Raw genomic sequence first — 23796 nt, forward strand, 5'->3', positions numbered from 1 at the left:
TTCAAGCTGTTTTCAAGCTGTTTCTTTAACTAGTCTCTAATATATTTTTCTGCCACTTAGCACAGACTCTGCAGGTACTGCTGTGCAACCTGTGTCATGCATTTCAACAGGTACACCGTGCCTAAAATGATTGATGTCATTGTTCTGCCACTCCCATGTATTCTTTACAGTGAAAGTTTTGAGAGGATTGTTTCACTGTGCTTTGGAGAGTGGTTCTCGTGCAAAGACAGGGAAAGTGCAGACGTGTGCCCAGCTAATAGCTTGCAGGCACTTCATGTTCCTCCAAAGTACTGTCAGCTCCTCTTTAACCCTGGATTGATTGATGTGACTCCGTGTCCCACCTGCAGGGGCACAGATGCTGCGGACAGGCAGCTCCTAGAGCCAATTGCATCAGGTCCTGCTTCACTTGCTGTTTATATATAGCCTGACCTCTACAGGAAGCGGCTGGTACGTTTTTCCATATGTGGGTATAGTAAATAAGCTCCGAGACCAACTGAAATATCCACAGGTTTGATTTATCCAGGTTAGGTGACCACCTTGCTCATAGGAAGCATGGAGGAGAAATACTTCAACAACAGATTTTTCTTTCTTTTCCACTTTCCTTAAATTGTCTAAGAGAGTATTTTACCCTTGTTTTAACAGCCTTAAACTCTAAAATACTGTTTCTCCATCTTTCTTTTGTTCTCTATCCTGTTTTGAAACAAACAGGGATCTTAGCAACCTGATTTAGTTGAAGATGTCCCTGTTCATTGCAGGTGGGCTGGACTAGATGACCTTTTAAGATCCCTTCCAACCAAAATGAGTCTGTGACTCTGTGACACTGCTAAGTGCTCTGCTTCTGCTGCCTTGCAAACATCAGCACAATGATGTTCTGCGTCTAAGACATCGTGAAATGTAATTTAATACAGGCTCTCTCTGTTTGCATCTCTGCTCAGCCCTCTTAGCAGTCTTTGACTCCTGTGGCTCTGGTCTGAACATCTCTCCAGACACAGCTCACAGCACTTCTGCACTTTCCTCCCAGCACGGCTTCTTCCTCTTGCCAAGGGCAGCCTGTGTCAGAGTAACCTCACAGCTGTCCTGTCACCGAGGTTATAAACAAAGTCAATGTGTCAGATTTCATTCATCTGGGCTTCAGGACAGCATCTGATGTTCTGCTTCAATCCTTACACTGCCCAAGCCATTCATTTTCCTGCCAGGTGAGCAGGAAGACTGTCCGGTTTTCGGTTGTTTGGAGGGCCTGGAAAGGCCCGGAGTGGCCTTGGGGCAGCCCGCGTATCAAAGGACGAGAAGAGGCTTCAGTTCTTCTTTCGGTCTTTATGTTTATTAATTGTTTATCTAAAAGATTTTCTTTCGGCCCGACAGAGGTCTGCTCAGCAGCCAGCCATGAGCACACTGTCCTGCCCTCCGGACAGTCACCTATCTTTATACCCATAGTTACATGTACAATATTTATCATTTTTCCCCAATCCTTTTTATTCTTATTGTCCGGTGCACTTTCAGTAATGACCAATCCCAAAGTGCCACCATCATCACAGAAGATGGAGGAGAAGAAGAAGAAGAAGAAGGACAGGACACGCCCCAATTCCTCCATCTTACTTCTCTAAACCCCCCTGTACAGCAATCTTAAACCCTGTGTCTCACCCTCTAATTAACTAATCCCTTCACCATTCACCCCGGTGAAATCCTCCTATCCTCATACAGGTGTCGTCTCCTGTGTAGGATCAAAGTCCAGCCACCAGACACTTCTGGCAACATTCCAGGACTCCCGAGCCCCCCAAGGGTGGTCTCGGTGGCTCGGCACCTCAGTCCTGAGGTGCTGAGATCCCACAGAAGACTGCAGCAGGTAACACAGCAACAAGAAGTATGATGCAGAAAGGTAGTTACAGACTTTGTTTACATATTTGTATATAATTACATAAATATATGGTTATAAATTAAAAGGTCTTGAAAGCTTTCCTGCTTAATGTTTTCACAGTAAACTGGGCACAAAGACTGCAGGCTTGCTAATCACGTTTGTGGATGACAGAAGTTGGGAGGCCCTATCAGGAGGGAGGAAGATCTGAAAAATGTTATGGGAAGAACACCAATATAATGGAATTGAATTCAGAAGCATAGATAAGAAAAGCTCACATATGGCTACAATTTATCAGTAAATTGAAAATGGAGAAAAATAGGAAAAAAAAATCAACTGGGCAATTCTCCAGCACCTTTGGAGCACCAATATGGTTTTCTTTGGAGAGGGAAATGTCATTCTGGGACATGTCAATCAAGATGTTTCCAGTGGAAAAACTAAATCCATGGCAGAAGATGACATCAGTAAGGTGTCCTTAGGACACTACATATGATTTGGATGTCTCATGCCCATGGAAAATACAAATCCGAACAGGTGTAAGGAAAGGCTACTGAGATCACCGGGAATGCCACGGTCTTTCCTTACAAATGGAGGCCGAGGCAACCTCGGCTTGTTCAGCCCAGGAAAAATGAAGGTTGACAGGGGATATGGTTTCCCTCTAAAAATACCCAGGAGTCAAACAGCAGTGAGGGAGAACTATTTAAACCCATATGTGACTAAACTTAGTCTGGAAATAAGATGCAGGTTGCTGGCCATTAAAACAAACAGAGGCAAGAACAGCCTTCCGATGGGAACAGCTTGGACCAGAAAAGCACAAGCACTTCTGAGATGTAAATTAATTTGGGAAGAAATGCTGTAGTATTTCAGGAGGAAAAGGCTCAGGCTTGATGGCTCCTGGATCCACCCAGGGAGGGCACAATTGTTTCTGACAGTGAGAAATGCTTCTGTGTACCTGTGGTCTCTTTTGTCCCTCCTGCTCGTCTTGATTTATGCACACAATTTTGACCAAAAATATCAGCACAATGCAGGTTTCAGTCTTCTGGGAGTGACACCCAGATCTTTGTGGCAGCCAGCCTTGCAAAGTCAACAAGGAACTGATGTTTTCACAAATAAATCATCGCAAAACAATTCACACATAAATATGACACTGGTATGTACAAATTCGGTCCAAATTCTTAAGATGTATAAATACAAGCTTCTCTGGTGGCTGTTTTGGTTTTTTTTTCCTGCTGTTCTCCTCTGTCAGTAAAGTTTACCTGTATTTTATTTACTGTGGGAATAGCTATTAGTTGATATAATATTATGTGGGCAGCAGTTAAAATAAGGTCTCCTGAACATGTTCTCTGATCTTACTGCTCTCATGCCTGTTTTGTATTTCTCTGGGGAAAAAAACCCCAAACAACTCTAGAGATGGTTACAGAGGCCTAGAGAGGTTTCTCTGTATGCACAGATTTTTGTATGGCTTTACCTAAGCAGTTATAAAATCCAGGGCAACTAGATCAATCCAACAGGAAAGAGAAGTTGATTTTTTCCCCCTTAGTTTTCTTCCAAACACTTGTAAATGTATTGTTAGACCTGCTGATACAGTGGGGTGTCACTGCTTTGGCCTATGTTCATTTTTGTACCAGTTCAGTTGTGTGAGCTGGCTGAAGGGCTTGGACTTGAGGATGATGTGGGGGAGCCCCAAAGCTGGGCATCTGCTGGGTGCCCAGGCTGAGCAGCAGAACAGACCCTGTAGAAAGCCTGTGCATTTGTCAGTGAGTGGTGCTGCTAGGAATAAAGCAAGGGAGCTGCCTCTCCCATGCTGTGCCCCCCATCCAAACCCCTGTGCCAGGCTGCTCCCGCCCTGCCAGGCTCTTCCTGCTGCAGCTTGCACCTGCTGCCTCCCTCGCCAAGGCAATCTATCACACACAAAACTACAGGCAAAGCTGCACCTCCTCTCCTGTGGCATTAATTAATACAAATAACTGCAAGGATCACTCGGAGAGTTTGGCTGCGTACCTGCCAAACCCTGCTTAATCGGTATTCGTGGTGGATCTCAAACATAGCTCAAAGACATCACTCAGCAAGCCCTCCCTGCACAGCTGATGGACTGTAATTAAACCACACCAAGCCACAGGTTTCTGCATTAACCATTCCTTGCCATTAAGGAAAAGGAAATCAGGGAAGGCAGCTTGCTTCAAGAGGTAAGAACAGGGGTAATTGAAAGCATTAGTCCCATAACTCTGTCAAAAATGGTAAATATGAACTCTGATTTTTTCCCCTCCTTTATTCTTCCCATGAATTGCTCTATTTGAAGAAGCAGAAACAGCTGTGTCAGCCTGGGGTAGAGTAATCCAGTAGTTAGTTGTTAGTAGTGGTAAGGGAATTTGGAAGAACTGGTTTCAATTCTTTGACAGTTGATTCCTTGCATGTATAAATGTTTATTGCCTCTGGTGACCATCTGCAAAACGAGGCTAATGCCTCACAGCAGGGCTGTGAGGATGAAGCTGTTTAGGCTGTGACGTTCTGAGGAGCTTCAGATTGATTTCAGTCCCTAAAGTGGGCCATGTTTAATGTGATAAGAAGATAACCTTAAGCTTCTGAAAAGGTTAATTGTGTTTCCCGGAATGAGGAGGTTTAGTTGCTGTTTCATTGGTTTGGACACACAAAGTAGAAATGTTTAACCTGTGGCATGGGCTGTGGCATCCACCTGCCCATGCCACATCCAAAACTTCTTTTACCTGAGGAGGAGGGAACAAAACAGGTATTCCTAACTTGGAGCTAGGACTGACCAGGCTCCAATATGTCTGCTCAGTCACTACAAAGGAGTCCAGTAATAAAATACATTTCCTCTGTTTATGCAATTTACTAAGATTCTAGAGACACTGTAAATAAGAAAGTGTTTTATTAGTAAATAATAATTTCTCTTTGCAAAGAAAAGCACCAATAAATAAAAATTAAAGAAGGCTTGATTAGCTAAAATAAAAAAAGAAATCAGGGTATAAAAAATACTAATAAATCCATTTATAACATTAAGAGCTTAAAGGGCTAGAGTGGGAACACCAACACTGTTAACTTTTCAATCTGATGAAAACTGCGGGTTTAAAAGCTGTTGTGATCACCGAGATGGGGAGCAAAGTGCTGTCAGAGAGACACAGCTCCAGCAGCACTAACACAAGCAAACATGCTCCTGAGAAAATGGGCTGATGATGGGCAGACCATCTTCACCACCTTGAAAGTGGTGAAGATGGTCAGCACAGCTGAGGGGAGAACAGGGCTCTAAGAGGTGAGAAAAAAAGGTGACAAGTAAGAGAAAACTTGACCATGAGGGGTTTTTTTGTCTGACAAAACTGTCCCAAGGTGAATTGGCTGGATGCTGAACCTCCTGCCAGCCACTCTGCCCAACCACACGGCTCCTCCCACACGAAATCGTCTTTGGGCTAACTGGACTTATTGTGGCAGACAGGATGCAATTCAGCACAGGCTATCTTTCCGAAACAGGACAGGAAAAGAAGAACAGAACAAAACAAACAACAAAACAACAAAACACCAAACAAACAGAAAGATAAAAGTTTTTCTGTGATACCAGTTCTAGGTGGTTTGGGCTTTGCTGTGTCCATCGTGTAACAGCTTGCCCTGTCAAAAGTTGACAGCAGCCCCTGCTTCTCAGAAACACAGAAATTATCTAATTTATTATATTTTTTGGCCACAGAGCTATCTTAGAACTGGAAATAAGCTGTTATGCTATAGATCATATTCACATTAACCTCATTAGAGAGAGGATTACTTTGTGCTGAACAGCAGTTATACGCTGAATGTAAATATTTACACTAGCTTTACCTTTGGAAGGAAAGCAAAAGTGAAAGTAGCAGTGCAGTAAAAGGCACAGCTTGTAGTTCAGTGTTTTAGCACACAGAAAGGTAATGTTACATTAAGTGGTGTTTAATTAAAAAGAATTCGACAGTGCATTGTTAATCTGTTCATAATTTATGGGCTACTTTTCCCATTTACAAATGCCTTTCTCTCCTTCACCACCGCAGGTGATATTCTCTGTCAGTTTTGCAGTGCCCATTACCAGGCACCTGAGGCACTTCATTAGCATTTAAAGGAGACTTGAGTGCCTGAGTAATTCTGACATAGGCTGTATCTTCCTGGCTAGCTGACTACTGCATTTAATTGATTTCCAGACTCTTTCCTTCCTCGTTCTGAGGGGAAAATGCAAGCTCTGTCTAAAATCCGGTGGTGGTAGGAAGAACAGGCAGGCCACAGTTCTAGCTGCTGCTGAGGTTTCTTGCTCGGCTTACTATCTCTAATTTTGCTATTCATCTTAATGAAAAGCTTTGTCTCAAAGAGGAGAATATTTGAAAAGCGACCAAGAATGGAGCGATCTCGAGCTAATGAGTTGCCTCTATTTCTGTGCCCTGTGTCTGGAGGCAAAGGAAAACAGATTCATTTGTTACAAACTGATCACGCCACGGAAAAGTGATGACGGACCTAAGGATGAGACTGCCAGCTCTGCGCTGGGAGTGGCACTGGCCTTGCTGCCATGGGTGGGTGTGGAGCAGATTGCAGGCAGACTTGCCGGGGCTGAAACCTGCTGCAGCACCAAGTAGCAAAAGTCCCTCTGCACGTCCTTCTTCGATAGTGATGAATTAATGTAATTCTGTCCTGAGATGCTGCATGTGCAAGCTGCTTCTCCAACAGGAAAAGCTGAAGGCTTTGGGAGAACTGAAGTGGAAAAGGATGTTTTTCACTAACGTGGCAAAGTGCAAAATCAAGCAGGACCACAGGCTGTGTGTCATGGTGAGCTGAGAGCAGATTGCTACCCGAGCAGGCAGCAAAGGGACATGCTGATACTGGAGATGCAATGTGAGTCACACCGGGGCATGGGATCCTGGAGCTTTTTCTACTCTAATAAATAAAACAGCTTGAGAGTGACCTAGAGCCCTTGTGACACAATGAAAAATCCCTCTGTTGGGTAACTTTTACCTCCATGAATTAAAATCATGTGAGAGTCTGTTTGCGCAACAGGGATTTTTAGTTTTGCCCGATTGGAGAGACTTAATAGGAAAAGAGCAGACTAAGGAAGGAAGATTTCTGAAACAGTGGTTTGGCTACAGTAGTGGGAGGTTTAGATGCTTTCCTTTTGAGATGCTGTTTGAGGTGCACTTGTCCAAGTTAAAGACACACAGCTCAGTGGAACACTGTTAAAATAAATCCCCTTGTTAAGGTTCAATGAGCCAGGGCTCAGAGGATGGGACAGGCTCCAGGTTCATACACACCCAGTTACTTAGGGCACAGGTCTTCTAACCCAGCATCAGCTCCAGCCTGAGGGCTCCTGTTTGGGGCAGCCTGTGGGGCCAATGGGCACAGCAGGGCCAAAATCAGGCTCAAGTGACAGTAAAAACAAGGGACAGTGCTCTGGGGTCAGAGGGGTGAGGCAGGGCTGTCCATTATGAGGACTGAGTGTTGTGTTGGACGGTGATAAATAAGAATTTAAAGCTTTCTTCAGCACTCCTTCTCCACAGTAAATGCATGTCTGAGGAGGGTACTGAAATCCTTTGAATCGAACTGATAGTGGTACAGTCAACTAGATGCACAATTCTTTCACAGCCATTTTTACTTGCAATGACTTCTTGTCGTGTGAAGTTTGGCAGGAGCCTCAAGGCTCACCAAGGTGAGGTGCAGCTGACTGTGACTCCAAATCATCTTTGCCCCATTCCTGCCTCTCCCAAGGCAGTGGCCGTGGCTGGCACTGGCAGGCCCAGCACTGCTGCCCCAGCCAGCCTGCCCCGCTCCACGCATTCCCAGCTGGACAGTCCTCGTGTTAAAGAATTAGTCCTATAACAATCCGATCGAGCATCACCTTAGAACCTGGTTCATTTAATGGATCCACTCCTACAGCAAGGCTGTGCCAGAGACCTTGATTTCTGACGGATCCCGTCCAATTTCGGAGCTGATCTTATGCGTCGCTATACCTGTTTGTTCTTGTGCCAGCCTTCTGTCAGCTCCAACAGCTCCTCTGCCTCGCCGCGGTTCCCCCACTTTGATGTCCTCAGGGGGCGAGTACATCCCTGTCATTCCTCACATTAAATCAGCCTAACTCCCTCTTTCCGTAGGCTATCCTGCTCCGCTTCAGGCTGAGCTGCCTTCCCCCATCCCTGCCCGGCTCCGCAGCCCTTCCCTCAGGACGGGCACACGGGGAGCGGCCCCTTGCGCCTCGCAGGTGCGCCCGCAGCTGCGTCTGCTTAAATCACAGCGGGGCGAAAGGGAGCGCTCCCCTGTTCAAAACCAACCAAAACAACCCAAACCACACGGCAAACCTGGGCACCGCGCGGGCTTCCCTGCCCCGCTCCGCAGCCCCGTCCCGCGGCGGCCGGGCAGGGCTGGGCCGGGCCGGGCCAGGGGAGGAGCGGCGGCAGACGGAAGTGAAAACAAGAGCGGGGGGACGGAGCTGCCGCCTCGCAGACGCGCTGCGCTGTCCTCGCCTCTCCGCGCTGTGCCGCACCGCCGGGTGAGTGCCGGGGCGGCAGAAAGCGAATGGAAAATAACCAGGGAGGGAAATCAGGCAAAAAGTCAGTCGGCTGGGCGCGGTTTGTAAAGTCCTCGGTGCTTATTTTCGTTTCATTTAACTTCTGAAAGCAGGGCGCGCAGCTTGCCGTGGTGGCGGAGCGCCCGGCCGGGGTGCCGGGGTGCGGCGGGGGCGCGGCCCGGCCTCGGGGCAGCGCCTCAGGGAGCCCGGGAAGCGGGACACCTGCGGGGCTCCTCGCCCTCAGCCGGGCGCTGCCGTGCCCGAAGGGCTGCTCGGGCACAGGGCTCCGGTGTGCCCCGCTGCCCGGTGTGCACCGTTCCCCCGGCTTTGGGGCTCCCGCGGGGCTGCACGCCGGCTGCCTCTGGAGCGGCTGGGGCTGTCCGAGCGCCTGGAGCCGAGAGTGAGCGCTCCTGGAGGGAGTTCTGGTTCCCAGCCTCTGCTGCCCGTGGGACTCCTCGTCCCGGGGAGGTGGGCAGAGCGGGCTGCTGGGTGTTCGGGGGCTTGTGCCGTCCCTCCGGCACGGCCGCCCCGGGGCAGGAGGGCCCCGCTGGTGCTGCGGGACCGGCGGCTCCGAGCCCGGGCCGGCGTTCGGCTGGGCATTTGAAATTCCCCCTGCCAGACGCACCGAGCGTTTGATCATTTACAGGAAAGTTGCACAGTTTCACCCTTAGCTGGTTTGTTTGCACAGTGCTCCGCTAGTGAAGCGAAGTTGGTGGTTCGCGGTGTTTCCCTTTAGCTGTTGCCCTGGCACATTTTAAGTGATTTGTTTAATGAAACTTGGACCGGGTCTTCTTTGTTTGCCGTTCTTTCCTGATGTTTCTGTTGGGCTAGAGATGCAGATATACCAGAATTAAGGGGATGAGAAAGGAAAGATGAGTGATGCTGAGTGTGATGCACGGTATTTCAGAGCGCAGTTTCTTCCCTCCTATTTCCAGTTGCTACAAATGAAAAAGGATGCTATCAATTCCTAACAGAATTAACTTTTTTCCTTGGGTCTGTAGCTGTAATTAGTTGATGCTCAGTTAAAAAAAAAAAAGCTACACAGGTGCTGTAGTTTCATTTGCCAGGTAAAGCCTGCTCACCTGTGTGAAACAACTGCACTGTATGCTGGTCAGTCGATGTGTTTTGCTCTTCTGCAGTCTCATAATTTACAGTGACCTGTCACTGTAGTGGATTTCATTTAGCGGGAGTGAACCGAGTGTGTATTTTTATGTAGAAAGAAATCTGTGACTAATTCAGATCCTCTTTTAAAAGGAATTCTGCGCGCAGGGCAATTAAACAACTTAGTTCTCGCTTTAGTGGTGAGCAAGCCTCCTAAGAATCCTAGCTCGAATTTGGGGGGTACTTTTCTTCCTCTTTTGAGCTCAGGAGAGCTCAGTCTTGTGTGCTTCCCCTTCTGTTCACTGGTGCTTGTCGAGGTTTTTAAGGGTGGGTTGAGTCAGCGCCTGGGGTCAGAGCTGCCCCTTTGCTGGATGCCAGCAGGCAGTGGTGGCTTGGGAATGGCCCGGTTACCCTGGCACCTCTGGTACAAGCTCCAAATTCTGCTTCCTAATATATATATATATATGTATCTTGTGCTGCCTAATGCCAGTAGCCCTGCTCTGGTTACCTGAGTAACCAGACTAACTTCTATCGGTGTGAATAAAAAAAAGTCTGAGTGGATCTGTGCTGCTTTGGGAGGTGAACCCAAAACGGCACGTTGTGGATGATCTCTTGGGGAGTGACATCCTTGCGTCCATGGGGGCCGTGCGACAGCCCTGCTCTCATGCTCCTGGTGGGTGGGCTGCATTTGGAAAAATCCACCGCCTCTGAGAAACTGCCGTGGCCCCCTGCAGTGTAGGAACAGCTAAACCCGGGCTTTTCAGCGTTTGGTGGGGTTTGCAGCCGCCTGCTGCTGCCTGGCTGAAGGTCCACCTTAAATGTCCCTATATGAGTATGGAATCTGGCTGTGCCCCGGTGTAGTCTTACACCAGCCTGCCCTGGTGTGCTCCTGCCGGGCTTCAGCTATACAAAAATAGCCGGCATCCACTACCTAAGATGTCATTGTAACATTACTTATCTGAGGTGGAGCTGAAGCCCTTATCTTTGACGCTGAACAGCGCTTAAGTATCTCAGTTGCCTTTTAAAGGTAATTTGTTAGCCGCCTTTGTGGAGAGGGAGATGCTTGGGTTTTGCTTCCTCAGCATTGAACCGTGACTGTGGAGATTTTGCTTTAGTTCACGGCTTTCATTTTGAGGGTTGGCTTTAATACCTGTCTTGTCTGTGACATCGTCCTGCCACTATGAAGCTATTCTAGAAATAAGAAAGTCACAGGGACTTTATTTTTGTTTGACTAACTGCAGAGTTGTGATGTTTTTGGCGTTGTTGTGTTTAGAAATAAGCTTTGAGCTGATGACAGGGCAGCATATGATACTAATTTTGTTAGAAATGAATGTGCTAGTAGTGCTAATGTCTTCCATACTTTGGTTTAAGGGATGCTATCAATTCATGCTTGTCTCAATATTGACTTTTTTTAAGCTGAGCTTTAATGCTGGATGGTTTTACCACCCCTGTCCCACACAGCGTTTTGTTGGTGAAAAGTAGTTGTGAAACGTTTTGGCAGCGGCAGTTCTCAAAGTTTTGTTTCTTCCTAAGCTATGGAGGGAAACAACATATGGGGAATAAAAGCACAAGTCATGACAGACCTGATGTGGGGTTTTTGGCTGTTTTGGGGGCAGGGGAATACAGCCAAAGAAAGAAGGTTTTCAAAACTGCAGACAGTTCCTTTTGTTTTTATCATCTTTAAATTAAAACTCTAATCCTCTTCTGCAGGCATCAGTCTTTGGATTTGGTCGGTGAATACTAAACATCATGAGCAACTACAGCGTGTCTTTGGTCGGGCCGGCTCCCTGGGGTTTCAGGCTTCAAGGGGGCAAGGATTTCAATGTGCCTCTGTCTATCTCTCGAGTAAGTGCATTTGCTTCTTTTCCTGCATGTGGGTATCTGTTATGCTGTGGCCAACCCACAGCCTTCAGACAAAGCCATTAATTATAGGCACTGGGGCTCAGCCTGCCCTGTGGCACCGAGGGCTGTTGGGGGTCGGGGAGTGAGGGATAGAGGGGGGAAAATAAATCTTTATTGTGTAAAGGCTCCAAGAAAATTAGCTTAGGAAGGACTTGTTCATTTGAAATGGTTGTTTTATCTGCATTTGTTTATTCAAATAACAAAAGAAATTACCCTCGAATTCCCTTCCCTGTTCCCATCCAGAAAATAGAGATGCAGAGGTTGAAGGCTGACAGGAAACAAGCAATTTACTTTGCTGGGCTGAGCCTGTGCATTTCAAATGGGAAGCAGTGGGGGAAAGTCACTCGTGTTACACTTGTTTATTCAGCAGCTCTTAGCTGCTCGAGGATCTTGTGGTGTCTGTTATTACAAATCCTACCATTTGTAATAAAAAAGTACTTAAATGACAGTAGTTGTAAATAGCAGTTCATCAATATGTGCCCGAGTGAGCGTGCCAGTTTCTCATGAGTGTTTTATAGAGTATGTGCTCTGAACTGGTATTCAAAGGATTTGAGGAACTAAGTCAAAACAAATATGATCTTTGTACCTACCCAGCACCGTCTAACTAGTTTCCTACTTTAAAACTGTGTTTTCAGGAAAGCTTGTCTTGCAGTGTGGGCTAAGTTTCAAAGCCTTTTGCAGATGTCTGAAGGACTTTGCACATAAAATACAGGGACAAACTTTGCAGTATTGAATTTCTAGGATCACTGGAAATCTCTGGGTGAAGGGACTGGCTTTTGATGGCTCAATACCCTGACACCTTTAAATCTGATTAGCCAGGTGGAATCATTTATATACAAATGGCCCCTCCTCTGTCAACAGCTCTCCACTCCCTTCTGCATTTTCGTGGAGTTTAGTGACAAAGATGAATTATTTTTTACACCTGTTGGGATGGCAGAATTGATACTGCCCTGGGAGATGGAGCGGGTTTCTATTTGGGTTTATGCATCATGGTGATATTTTTAGCTAATCTTAACTAGGGTTTCAAACCCTTCCAGTTCGTTTAGTCTTGGCTTATCTTATCCACTGGTGGATTATACTGGTGAAATTAAAGTACAGTTTGGCTCTGAAAAATTCTTTTTATAGGATTTAAATAGAGTGGAGAGCTGTAGAAATGCCTGGGTACTGATTAGGACTGTTAATATCTGAGACAGTAAGGGGTTGAAAGGCAGTTTATTCTTGGATTGCAGGGACTTTAAAGCTGAACTGTAATTCAGTTTCTTGTTCAGTAGCTGGTTACTTTTACACAATTGAGAAATATGAAGTGGGGATGTGGATGGAACTCTACTGATTTGGTGGTAGAAGGGCTTTCATGACAAGGGTTTACAAAGGCACAGGAGCTTGCATGCACAGGGTCCTGTGTGTGATACTGATGAGCAGTTAAGCACTACAGGCAGTCAGCCATGTGAAACAACCAGCTTTGGGAAAGGGTAATACATTTTTGTACAGGCCTCTGTTATCCTGGAGATCTAGAGTGCAGTCCTGCCTGCCTGTAAGCAGGCTTCCCATCTGAAAGAGGAAACATATGTTGGAATTAGCCTAGACTACAACTTTATTGCAGGAATCAAATTCGCTGTCGCACAGAGTAGCCTGGAGGAATTGGCCTCAAGAGCTGCCTATAAAGGCCTCAGTTATGGGATCCCCTAATGACAAATGTCAGTGCCCACAAGAGCAGAACGTAGTGAAAGGCAGGGTCTGGTGTTGTTTTGGAGCTTTAATTTGTGCATGGGCGGGGAAGCACAATCTCCACTTCATCTCAGTGCCGCTCCTGTACTGTTTCTTCCTACTTGCAGTTAAAAGTATCCAAGTATTAGACTGCCTGGTGCCTTTTTTTTTTATTTCCCCCCCCTCCTTTGGATCAGAAAAAAGGCTTAGTTCTGGTATGCCAATCCAGCTTTGACCCGATGGTTTTTACTGGAAGAATTCAACACCCATGTTCCTGGTATGCTAGGACACTGTGTACAATTCACCCCCCCAAGCCGTTCTTTTCCTGATGCAGCATAAATTCCTTCCTGTATCTGAAGGCTGCTAATTAAAATATTTCAGCAAAACAGTAATGAGACAGCATAATTATATTTCTTGGCAAGGAGGACTCTTTGGTACTTTATTTGTCCTCTAGATGCTGAAGATGAATGCTGGGCTGCTGAGGGCTAATTTCCTACTTTAGTTTAAACTCCTTGAAATTAGGTTTAAATAAAGTGTAGTTTATGAAACACAGAGAATGCACTGGTTTCTAAAGATGTTTATCTCAAAGTTAATCTCTTCACTAATGATTTGAACAAATTAAGATGTCTCAGTTCCTCAAAGAAAGTTTTTAGTAAGTCACTTGGGTTTGAACAGGATACAGTTTAAATGGGCGTATTCCTTGTTGCCTCTGAAGGGTAAAATGAGCCTGTTTTGTGTCCTTCAGTTGAAATTCTTATGGTCAGCTAAGATTAACGTTAGTTCAGGGGTAGCATTTGACTTTTCATAAATTAGTATATTGCAGACTAGTCAGAACTTCTTAACCAATAGCAGCAGTTATTGCAGGGTAATGTCAGTCACTTTATATAGCTGAGTGCTGTAAAGTTGCTGTGTTTAATTATACAGCTGTACACATTTCATGGGAAGCAATAAACGTGATGCTGGGGTTGCTGTGATGTGATGGCTATTCCATATGGCAGTGTAAGTGTATTCCATATATGCACACAGTTATGTGTATGTACGTGATATGACTGTTTCCTCATGGTGGTTTACGTTAATTAAAGAAGAGCAACTTGTCCTTATTGTCCTTATTCCTTCAAGACCTATGATGCAAAAATAAAAAAAACAAAATGAAAGCTAGAGGAGATGAGAACAAGATTTGTTTGCTCAGGAGTTTATTCTCATTCAATAGAAGGAACCAAATGCATTTTTGGAAATAAAGTACTCCAGTATATTGATTGCTAGGTAGGATTCATGAAGTGGCTCTCAGGCATGCTGAAGTCCATACAGAATTCCAACAGAATTTGAGGTTATATCTACAACATCTATGTTATTTAAGTGCAACACAGTAGCTTTTAAAACTATCTATGCTTCTTTCTACTTTTAATTAATATTATATTTGCTTTACTTTTTGGCAAGTTGATTAGCTCTCCATGCTTCTTTAACAAAGCCAGAATAATCTCAGTAATCATGACTAACACTAGAACTGTCAAAAACGCTGTCCTCTGCAGATTGAAATAAATGGTGCTTGGTATTCATGATGTATTCGTTAGTTTGGGATGACCTGTGAGAGGTTTGGGTACTTGTTCCAAATTTGCGCTTGACATGTTAGTAGCTTATCAAAATTTTTGTGATGTAGTCTCTAAAAGGTACTTCTCTCTGTTTTATGATAATATTTATGACTAGAAACAAGGAAATACTCAAGCAAAGCTGTAGTTTAAAGATTAATGTAGTCTGTAGGCGATAGATACCCTTCCACCTAATGCAAATACATCAGATGTTTTCCTATATTTAAGTTATTTTCTTGTTGAATCCTGGTGACAAGTTTAGCTATTGTCTTTCAGAAGATGTTTTTCTGTTTGTTTTTCTCTTGCTATAGGAATTAAATGGAATACAGTCGTGTTGAAATGCTTGAAAGAGTGACAGCTCTGTTTTTCTACTGCAGCTTCTTTCAGTGTGTTTCCCACAGCTTCTTTCTGCTTCACTGATCACTTCTCTTCTTCAAAATACCCAAAACAAACAAACACCACTCCTGCCTCAGAAATAACCACTTGGTTTTGCTGTTTTCTCAGTTTTCATTATTTCAGCTGTTTCAAGGATGTTTTTGTGTTGAAGTTGCAAGCTTATAGTTGACAAAATACTCATGATAATAAGTCTGTTGGCAAAAAGTTCACTCAAGGAGTGGGTGGGAGAGCAGCCCACCTTGGGATGAAATAGGGAATGTGCAAGTACAGCACGTCAGCTGCTCAGTATTCAACTCACATGAGCTTCCTGATGTTCTTTATGCTTATACTGGGAGGTCATTAAGATGTATGAAAATAGTGAGAAGACAATAAAGGAAAATGATGTTTTGAGTGGACCTGGAGCATGTCAGCTTTGGCTGACTAGAGTCTGGCTGTGCCTCTTGCCCTTGTGTTTGTGTGAATTATTTTATGAAGTTGTATGTGTCATTTCCAGTAAAATCAAGTTTTGTGGAAGCATGAAATAAGTTATTTCAGTGTAGGGCTGGGGAAATGGTCTTTCAAGCAGGTATGTGAATAGGAGAGAAACATTAGAACTGCTGGCCTGGCCAGTGATAATTGTGTCAGTAACTTTATGCTTCATCCTGGAAGCTGCTGAGAGCTCCTAACTAAACCCTAGCTGGCAGCTGCTGGCATTGGTGTGCTGGGTTGATTTGTTACTGAGTTGTGATGGTTTGCACAAAATGCAGCTGAAGATGCATTGGGAACTGGCTGAATGGCACAGCTCAGGGCTGGCATCAATGGCACAGAGTCTGATTGGAGGCCTGCAGCCAGTGGTGCTCCCCAAGAGTCAGTCCTGGGTCCAGTCCTGTTCAACTTATCCATCAGTGACCTGGATGAAGGGATGGAGTGTGCCCTCAGCAAGCTTGCTGATGGTAGGAAACTGGGAAGAGTGGCTGACACAGCAGTAGGCTGTGCTGCCATTCAGTGCCATCTGGTTAGGCTGGAGCATTGGGCAGAGAGGAACATCAGGAAGTTCAGGAGAGCACTGATACAGGGTCCTGCCCCTAGGGAAGAACAACCCCGTGCACCAGCACAGGCTGGGGGCTGATCTGCTGGAGAGCAGCTCTGCCAAGAAGGACCTGGAGGACAGCAAACTCCGTGAGCCAGCAGTGTGTCTTGGTGGCCAGGAAGGCCAGTGGTATCCTGGGATGTGTTAGGAAGAGCAGTGTGGTTGTGCTCCTGTACTGATACCTGGCGAGGCTGCATCTGGAGTGCTGTGCCCAGTTCTGGGCTCCTCAGTACAAGAAAGACAAGTAAATGTTGGGGGGGGTGCCAACAAAGGGCTGTGAAGGTGAGTAGGGGACTGTAGAATCACTTTCTGAGGGAAGTCCAAGAGAGTTGAACCTGGAGAAGACATAGCCTGTGCCCAGGACAAGGGACAGCAGACACAAACTGAAACATGGGAAGCTCCATATCAATATGAGGAAAAACTTTATTTCAAGGGTGGCAGAGTACTGGAACAGACTGATGAGACAGGCTGTGGAGTCTCCTTCTCTGGAAATACTCAAAACCCACCTGGACACAATCCTGTGCTAGCTGTCACAAGTTAGCCTGCTTTAGCAGCAGGGTTGAACCAGATCCTCTCCAGACATCCCTTCTAATCCCAACCTTTCTGTAATTCTGTAACTTCCTGGCACAGGTCAGAGATGCTGTCAGACATCACAGCCTGTGCCTGCTGATGCTGCTCCTGGGGCAGCAAATGCTGTGTTTTACAGCAGCTATCAGTACTTATGAAGTGAATGGGATTTGCCAAGATACCAAGCAAGAAGTGTTATTCTGTTCAGTTTAATGTTGTTTACAAGATGTGGTTTACTGAAAAATATACTGACAATGACAAATGAGCTACCAGTGCCAAAGTCTACATCCTCTGTGCACCAAGTCCTGAAGGAGCAGAGGTTTTCCTTTGGATAATTACAAAGTTCCCAGCTGCACAAGTGGTTTAATATGAGCAAGTGTTGAGAAGGTCCTAAGAATGCTGGCTAGTGCTTCAGAGTTGGTGGAATTGCAAACAACTGTCTTTGGAGAGATTCTCAGTTTAACCTAAAGATGGAAAGAGAGATCCATTGGTATGGATGTAATTTCCTGGCTGCCTCTTGTCTCACTATGGTTTAACATCTTTGTGCTGGAAATTGGGAAAAGGGCTGTTTCCTCTGACCATTTGTGTTCCTTCCCTTGTCTGTTCTGCAGTGTGGTTTAAAGAGTGACAGACCAGCACTGGTGTGTGGGCTTGGGAAGAAGGGAGGGCGTGGGGGAGAAGAGGCATAAGACAAGTGTCTGCATCTTGTTCTGTTTGTGACCTTATTGGTTAGACAGCCTCTTCAGACTGAGTAGGAGGAAAATTTAAAAAAAAACCAGTTCCTCTGCTGATGTCATTCCACCAAAGGTGAAGCTGGCTGTACTGGGAGAAAAAAGAACCAAAGAGTTTGTAGCTGAGGGATGTCTGATGTTATGTGTGAGCACATTCTTTTTACATTAAAAAATGCTGGTTCTTCTTTTTTCCCTTATAAGTGATGATTTAGTTACAGTATGAGGAATATAAGCTAAATATTTCATGATGGAAAAACTAAAGTGTTTGTTTGTGGTGTCTACTTCTCAAAGATAGATGTAGTGAAAAAATAAACTCTGATTAGATGTTCAGAGCAGATGCAAAATTGGCAGTCCTTCCAGAGGCCAAAAGACAGGAGCATTTATTGAATAGTAACTGCAAAATATTAGGCATGTTTTCTTTGCAAGTATCTCGCCCTGGAGGCCTGACAGCTTCTGTCGACTTCCCCACCATTTGGAGATGCTATTTTTAGTGTTACTGTTTTTCTCATTATTCATTGGCTGATGGCTATCAAAAGGCATTGTGAGAAGAGACATGGTGTTGAAAGGTTTGTTTGTTTGGCTTTGGTATGGAGCCAAGAGATAACATTGTTGCCTTTTTTTCTTTTTAATTATTATTTGTTTTGACTTTTTAAGAATAGATTTCATATGTTACCAATATAAGGGAAAGTGTGAGAGAAAACTGTTTTTCATATGCCTAAGGCAGTGGAAATATGGGAAAGGTGATATTCTTCCTGCCAGTGGTCATAAAAAATGAAAATTGAGGCTGAGGTTAGTTTGAACAAATATGAGGAATAGAATCATTGAATCATTTAGGTTGGAAAAGGCCTATAAGATCGTCGAGTCCAACCACTAACTCAGCCGTGCCAAGTCCACCACTAAACCATGTCCTGAAGTGCCACATCTACACATCTTTTCAATGTCTCCAGGGATGGTGACTCAACCACTTTATTAACTACTTTCTTGGGCAGCCTGTTCCAATGCTTTAATAACCCCTTTGGTGAAGAATTTTCTATATATCTGATGTAAACCTCCCTTAGGACAACTTGAGGCTGTTTCCTCTTGTCCTTGTTTGTCGGGAGAAGCTGACTCTTACCTTGCTACAGCCTCCTTTCAGGTAGCTGTAGAGAGCAATAAGGTCCCCCTGGGCTTCCTTTCCTGCAGGTTAAACACCCCTGGCTCCCCATGAGACCTGTGCTCCAGACCCTTCATCAGCTCCCTTGCCCTTTTCCAGACACTCTCCGGCACCTGTGTGTCTTTCTTGTAATGAGGGGCCCACAACTGGATGCAGGATTCAAGGCGTGTCCCCACCAGTCATGAGTGCAGGGGTACAATCCCTTCCTTGGTCCTGCTGGCCACGCTGTTTCTGACACAAGCCAGGATGCCATTAGCCTTCCTGGCACACACTGGCTCTTGTTCAGCTGCTGTCACCCAGCACCTCCAGGTGCTTTTCCACCAGCCTATTTTCCAGCCACTCTGCCCCAAGTCTGTCACACTTGATGGGGCTGTTGTGACCCAAGCACGGGAACTTCTCCTTGTTGAACCTCATTCACGCCTCAGCCCATTGTTCTGTCGAGTTAGTTTGCTTCTACAGGTGGCTGTTAGAGGAATAGAGACAGGAGGGATGGAGGCCACTGCTAAGGCCAGTGCTCTATGAGTTTGAATAATTCAAGTCTTCAGGGCAGTGACAGCAGTGAAAATATGACAGAAGTACCTCTTCAGGTTCCCTTGCTATGTGAGGTCCTCAAGCTGAATTTGCAGAGAGAGGTACTGTCTTTTCTTAGAAGAGCAGATAAGGGTTGCCTCCCTTTTCCCATTTATTTGCTTCTTTCATTGACCTTTCAACACTGTCGGTTACTCGGGTGGTGTCCCACACGCAGTGGCTTTTCATCTTTTGTCACTTCAAGACACCAGTGCAGTTTTGTGTAGCTGCTTGGGTATGCTATCCCGAGTAGAGAGGTAGTATGGGGACAAAATGACATGCACTAAGCTGGTGATCTTATCATGATACACACCCTTAAAGCAGATATATAAGCGGTGCACCAAAAACTGTATTTTACACCAAAACTACTGAGTAAGTAGCCACAGAGCACACAGGCTTGCAGACCAGAAAATTTCAAGTGGAATAGTCCATATTATTTTACCACTATGGAGTAATATTGCAGTTTTTTCTCATTTTGAGTTGCTTTTTCATTTGAAACTTCAGCTTAAACAGTTAAGCTTAGTAGATGTAAGAGATAGTTGAAAGTATTTGAACGAATGAACTCTTGCAACTGCTGTCAGCTGTGCCTGTAGCAAAGCCCTAAAGTAAAATGTAATGCCTTGTGTGAAGTCCCAGAGGCTAAAAAGTAGATCTTGCCAGGTCTCTAGTAGTCCTGTTGGAAAGGTCAAATGGTTTGCATGTTAACTGGATATGAAAGAAGTTTGACTTATCCTGGGCTATATTAAGGAATGATCTAACTCAGTATCTAGTTTTTTCCCTGACAAGTAGTAAAACAATGTGAAGTACTTGCCCTGGGAAGGCAACAGAAAATTTTATTTTGGGCTAATTATTTCATAGGTCTTTTGAAGACCTGACTAGTGATTTAGATGCTATGCCTGGATTAACGTAGAATGCATCAATTTCAGGAGGGTAAAATTCCCTGTTTATTTAGCTTTTGTACTTAGGAATGTAATTGGATTATGTTTAGTTATTATTGCACCCTAAATTTATTCAGACTGTGGAGAAGATTATCCCAAGTGTCTCTAAGTGTGATGCTGTATTGGTAGCAATGTCCTTTGAGGTTTTTTAAAAGAAATTCTATAGAGCTAAGACAAAATGTTGTAAATACAAAAAATGCACACACAAAGGTCTATTTTTGTTATTAAAAAGATTGTATCACTTCGGTGGAAACTCTAGCTATAGAACATTTTGTTCAGAACCCTTGAAAAACAAAAGTAGCTTTGCTGCGCAAAAGCTCCCTCTCCCAAGCAGAGGAGCTCAATCTCAAAGTTTATAGTGCATCTGGTATTAAAGATTTTTCTGTTTAATGTGCATCTTATACATGACAAGCCAGGTGTAGTTTTGAATCCAGTGTTTTCTACCTCTTTGTGGTTCTAGACTTTGCATTACATTTTGGAAGACTCGGGGTGACAGGTTCATGGGATTGTTTGTCTACAATTTGCATGTCTATCTGAGCAATACCTTCTGTGCTGTTCTAATTTTCTTTACCTAATGCCTTTAAAAGGAAGGACAAAAGCAAACAAAAAGTTAGGGGAGATTTACAAACCACAGAGCTTGTGGAAGTAGGGTTGGGCTTGCTTTTATTTGACCGATAGGGAAATGGAAGCCTTGTAAAGCTTTAAACATCAAAGACCTCTTGATAAATTCATAGAATCACACAGTATGGGTCAGATTGGAAAGGACTGCAGTGTGTCAGCTGGTCCAGCCTCCCTGCTCAGGCAGTGTCATTCCAGAGCACATGGCACAGGATTGGGTCCAGATGGTTCTTGGATATCTCCAGGGAGGGACACGCTGCAACCTCTCCGGGCAACCTTTTCCGGTGCTTGGTTACCCCCACAGTAAAGAAGTTCTTCCTCACATTCATGTGGAATTTCTGTGCATCTGTTTCTGACATTGGTGAGGTCACCTCTTGGTCATTTCTCCTTGAGGCTGAACAGACCAGCTCCCTCAGCCTTTCCTGGCTTGAGAGATGCTTCAGTCCCTTGATCATCTTTGTCACCCTCCCCTGGACCTGCTCCAGGAGGTCCATGTCTCTCTTGTCCTGAGGAGCCCAGAACTGGACACAGCACTCCAGATGTGCCTCATCAGGACTGAGTAGAAGGGTGGGATCACTCCCCTCGACCTGATGTCCATGCTCTTCCTAATGCAGCTCAGGATCCACTTGACCCCCTTGGTACCCAGGGGACCCTGCTGGCTCACGGACAGCTTGGTGTTCACCACGATTCCCAGGTCCTTCTCCACAGAACTGCTCTCCAGCAGATCAGTCCCCACTCTGTGCTGGTGCATGGACCCTGCAAAAGCCTTTGTTGAATTTCAGACAGTTCTTCTGTTGGCTTTCTGCAGCTGCCCATCAAATCAGTGCTTTGAAGCTAGACCAAATGAGTGTTCTTTGGGTAGTATGCTAGCAATTGTTTAGAAATGAAAAGACAACCCCCAAAATATATATTTGGGATGTATTTAGCTCTTGGGAGATGGTGCACTAATTCTTTGTAGGGGACTGATTGTTGGAGTGGTGACTTGATCAGGTGTAATGTAAATAGTCATCAGGGGCCACAAACAGCCTTGCAGAGGAAGCAGTAATGGTTGGAGAGCCATCCCACCTGGCTGCCTGAGCTCCTGTCTTCTTTAAAGCTTGTAATGCTGAGAGGTGTGAGGAAGGCACCCCTCCCCAAGTAGTGGCAGTCTCAAAAGTGGGAATAAGCTTATGTAGTACCAAATAGTCCTCTTGGATGTGAACTGGCCCACACCCATCAGTGCTACTCACTGGCTGAAGAAGGTTGGCGGGAGAAAACCTGTGCTTGCGTTTTTGTGATGGAGCTTAAAGCCAAATCCACAGATGTTCTTCCTCCATCAGTGCCCTAAGCAGGGATAGTAGATGGCACTGGTGCAGCAGAGGTTCTCTCAGCCCAACAGGCTTGGCCACAGGAGCTGGATTTGCAGGCACAGTGGTGGCAGATACCTGGGGACAGTGCAGGCTAGAAGTGCTGAAGCCAGACTTGCTAGGACATGTCTGTCAGCGTACTAAGCTGTGAAAACTGCCACTGAATGCTTATTAAATAACCACTTCTGTCAGCTATGAATACATTCTCCTCTCTCCACTTTCCAGCTGTCATATTTTGGCAGCTGGCTAGAATCAAAAGTCACTGTAGCTGGGGCATAGATGAATCTCTTCTGAGAGCATAATTTGTAAATTAAATTAGTTTGGCATTGTGCAAATCGATTGTAATCCTGTAAATTCTAATAACCCAGGCCTTGGCACTGGAAAAACACTCAAGGAAAAGTACAATTGTGGACATATAAATTGTTACCATAAGATGACTCTTGCATCAGGCTCAGCCTGTGTCAATGTACATCACGGCCCAGCACCTTGCAGTTTTGGTTCTTCAGATTTGTTACCAGGAAGAAGGAAGCACAGATTTGGTTGGAGGAGACAGCTGACCTTTCCCAGACAACTTTCTACTTTGTCTCGAAGATGCATGAGCCAGTGATTGTTAGCCTAAGAGAATTGACTAGCAGAGATGTTTGTGTGGCATCCAGAGAACTCAAATACAAACAGGCCTTTACCAGACAGCCAAATTCCATCAGTAAATCAAGTGCTTTAGTAGTGCTAACTCTTGCCCTGGAAATGTGGATGCTCCATTCCCTTTTCTCTTAGCAGTATGCAATTATTGCGTAAGTTATAATTTTTAAGCTAGAGATTACTACTGTAAGAGCATGTCCTTTTTTGGGTGGTTTTGTAAAACTTCTGAACTGCTGGTTAAATAATTGAGCTTTGAACAAAATATAGATGAGTAGATATTTTTGACTGAAAGAACAAATTTTGTGTAAATGTCTAGAAATACAATTCATTTGTGAAAACATAAAGATAGTTTCCATGAGGTGTGCACTTAAAGCTTGGAGTCTTGAATTCTTGCACTATCTCTCTGGATAAAAGTATCACCATCCCTCATATGTCAGAGGGAATGTGATACTCACTGGCCAGTGGAGTAGCTCTTCTGTGGGAGTATTTTCCTCCATTGACACATCTCCACTTCATCTTTAAAATGTACAAACTGCTGATCATTGAAACTTAAAATTACATTAATTATTTTTGATGTCTGAGCTGATGAAAACTGCTGCTGTTGCAGTTGACAGCCCAGATCAGTGCATGCGTCTGTTCTGGATGGTGTGGGATGAAATTACTGAAAATTGCTCACAGGAAACTCTGATTACAGCAGTCAAAGGAAGGATTTAGGGTAAACCAGTTGGTGTTGATGCTTTACTTTGTAACCTCCTACCACATGGAAGGCCAAACTGATGGGGTGTTCTCCCACTGCTTCCTCCTTGCAAATGAATGTAAGGCATACTTTTGGCATTGGGATGGAGGCAGATGGGTGAAGTACAGGATTTTGGATGTCTCAGTCATTGACGTCAGCTGGTTCCTGACCTCATCCACGGGATGGAGTGCCTCCAGTGCTTCTGCTAGCTCTGAATGCCTGCTCTGTCACTCATTCACTCTGTACTTTTTTTTTCCTTCTTAATTGCATGTCCTAATTTTCTCATTCCTGCTTTCTACATTCCATTTCAGAATTCCATTCTTTTAGCAAGGAACGTATTCCCAGGGCACAAAATGAGGTTTTGTAGAGATTTTCCT

General features: G+C 44.9%; 1 protein-coding gene across 13 annotated transcripts in view; it reads left to right on the plus strand.

The window, feature by feature from the left end:
* Window positions 1-7971: 7971 nt before the first annotated feature.
* Window positions 7972-23796, plus strand: part of PDLIM5 (PDZ and LIM domain 5) — a 126232-nt gene continuing 110407 nt past the window's right edge. For 2 of the 13 annotated variants that reach the window (XM_074540930.1, XM_074540933.1), the window contains exons 1-2: window positions 7973-8348; window positions 11178-11312. In XM_074540930.1, coding sequence (XP_074397031.1) covers window positions 11217-11312 — 96 coding nt within the window. In that variant the 5' untranslated portion in view covers window positions 7973-8348; window positions 11178-11216. The other 11 variants (XM_074540937.1, XM_074540931.1, XM_026791998.2 and 8 more) reach the window with 10 other exon arrangements.

Source organism: Zonotrichia albicollis, chromosome 5 (assembly GCF_047830755.1).
Source record: "Zonotrichia albicollis isolate bZonAlb1 chromosome 5, bZonAlb1.hap1, whole genome shotgun sequence".
NCBI classification, from domain to species: Eukaryota; Metazoa; Chordata; class Aves; order Passeriformes; family Passerellidae; genus Zonotrichia; species Zonotrichia albicollis.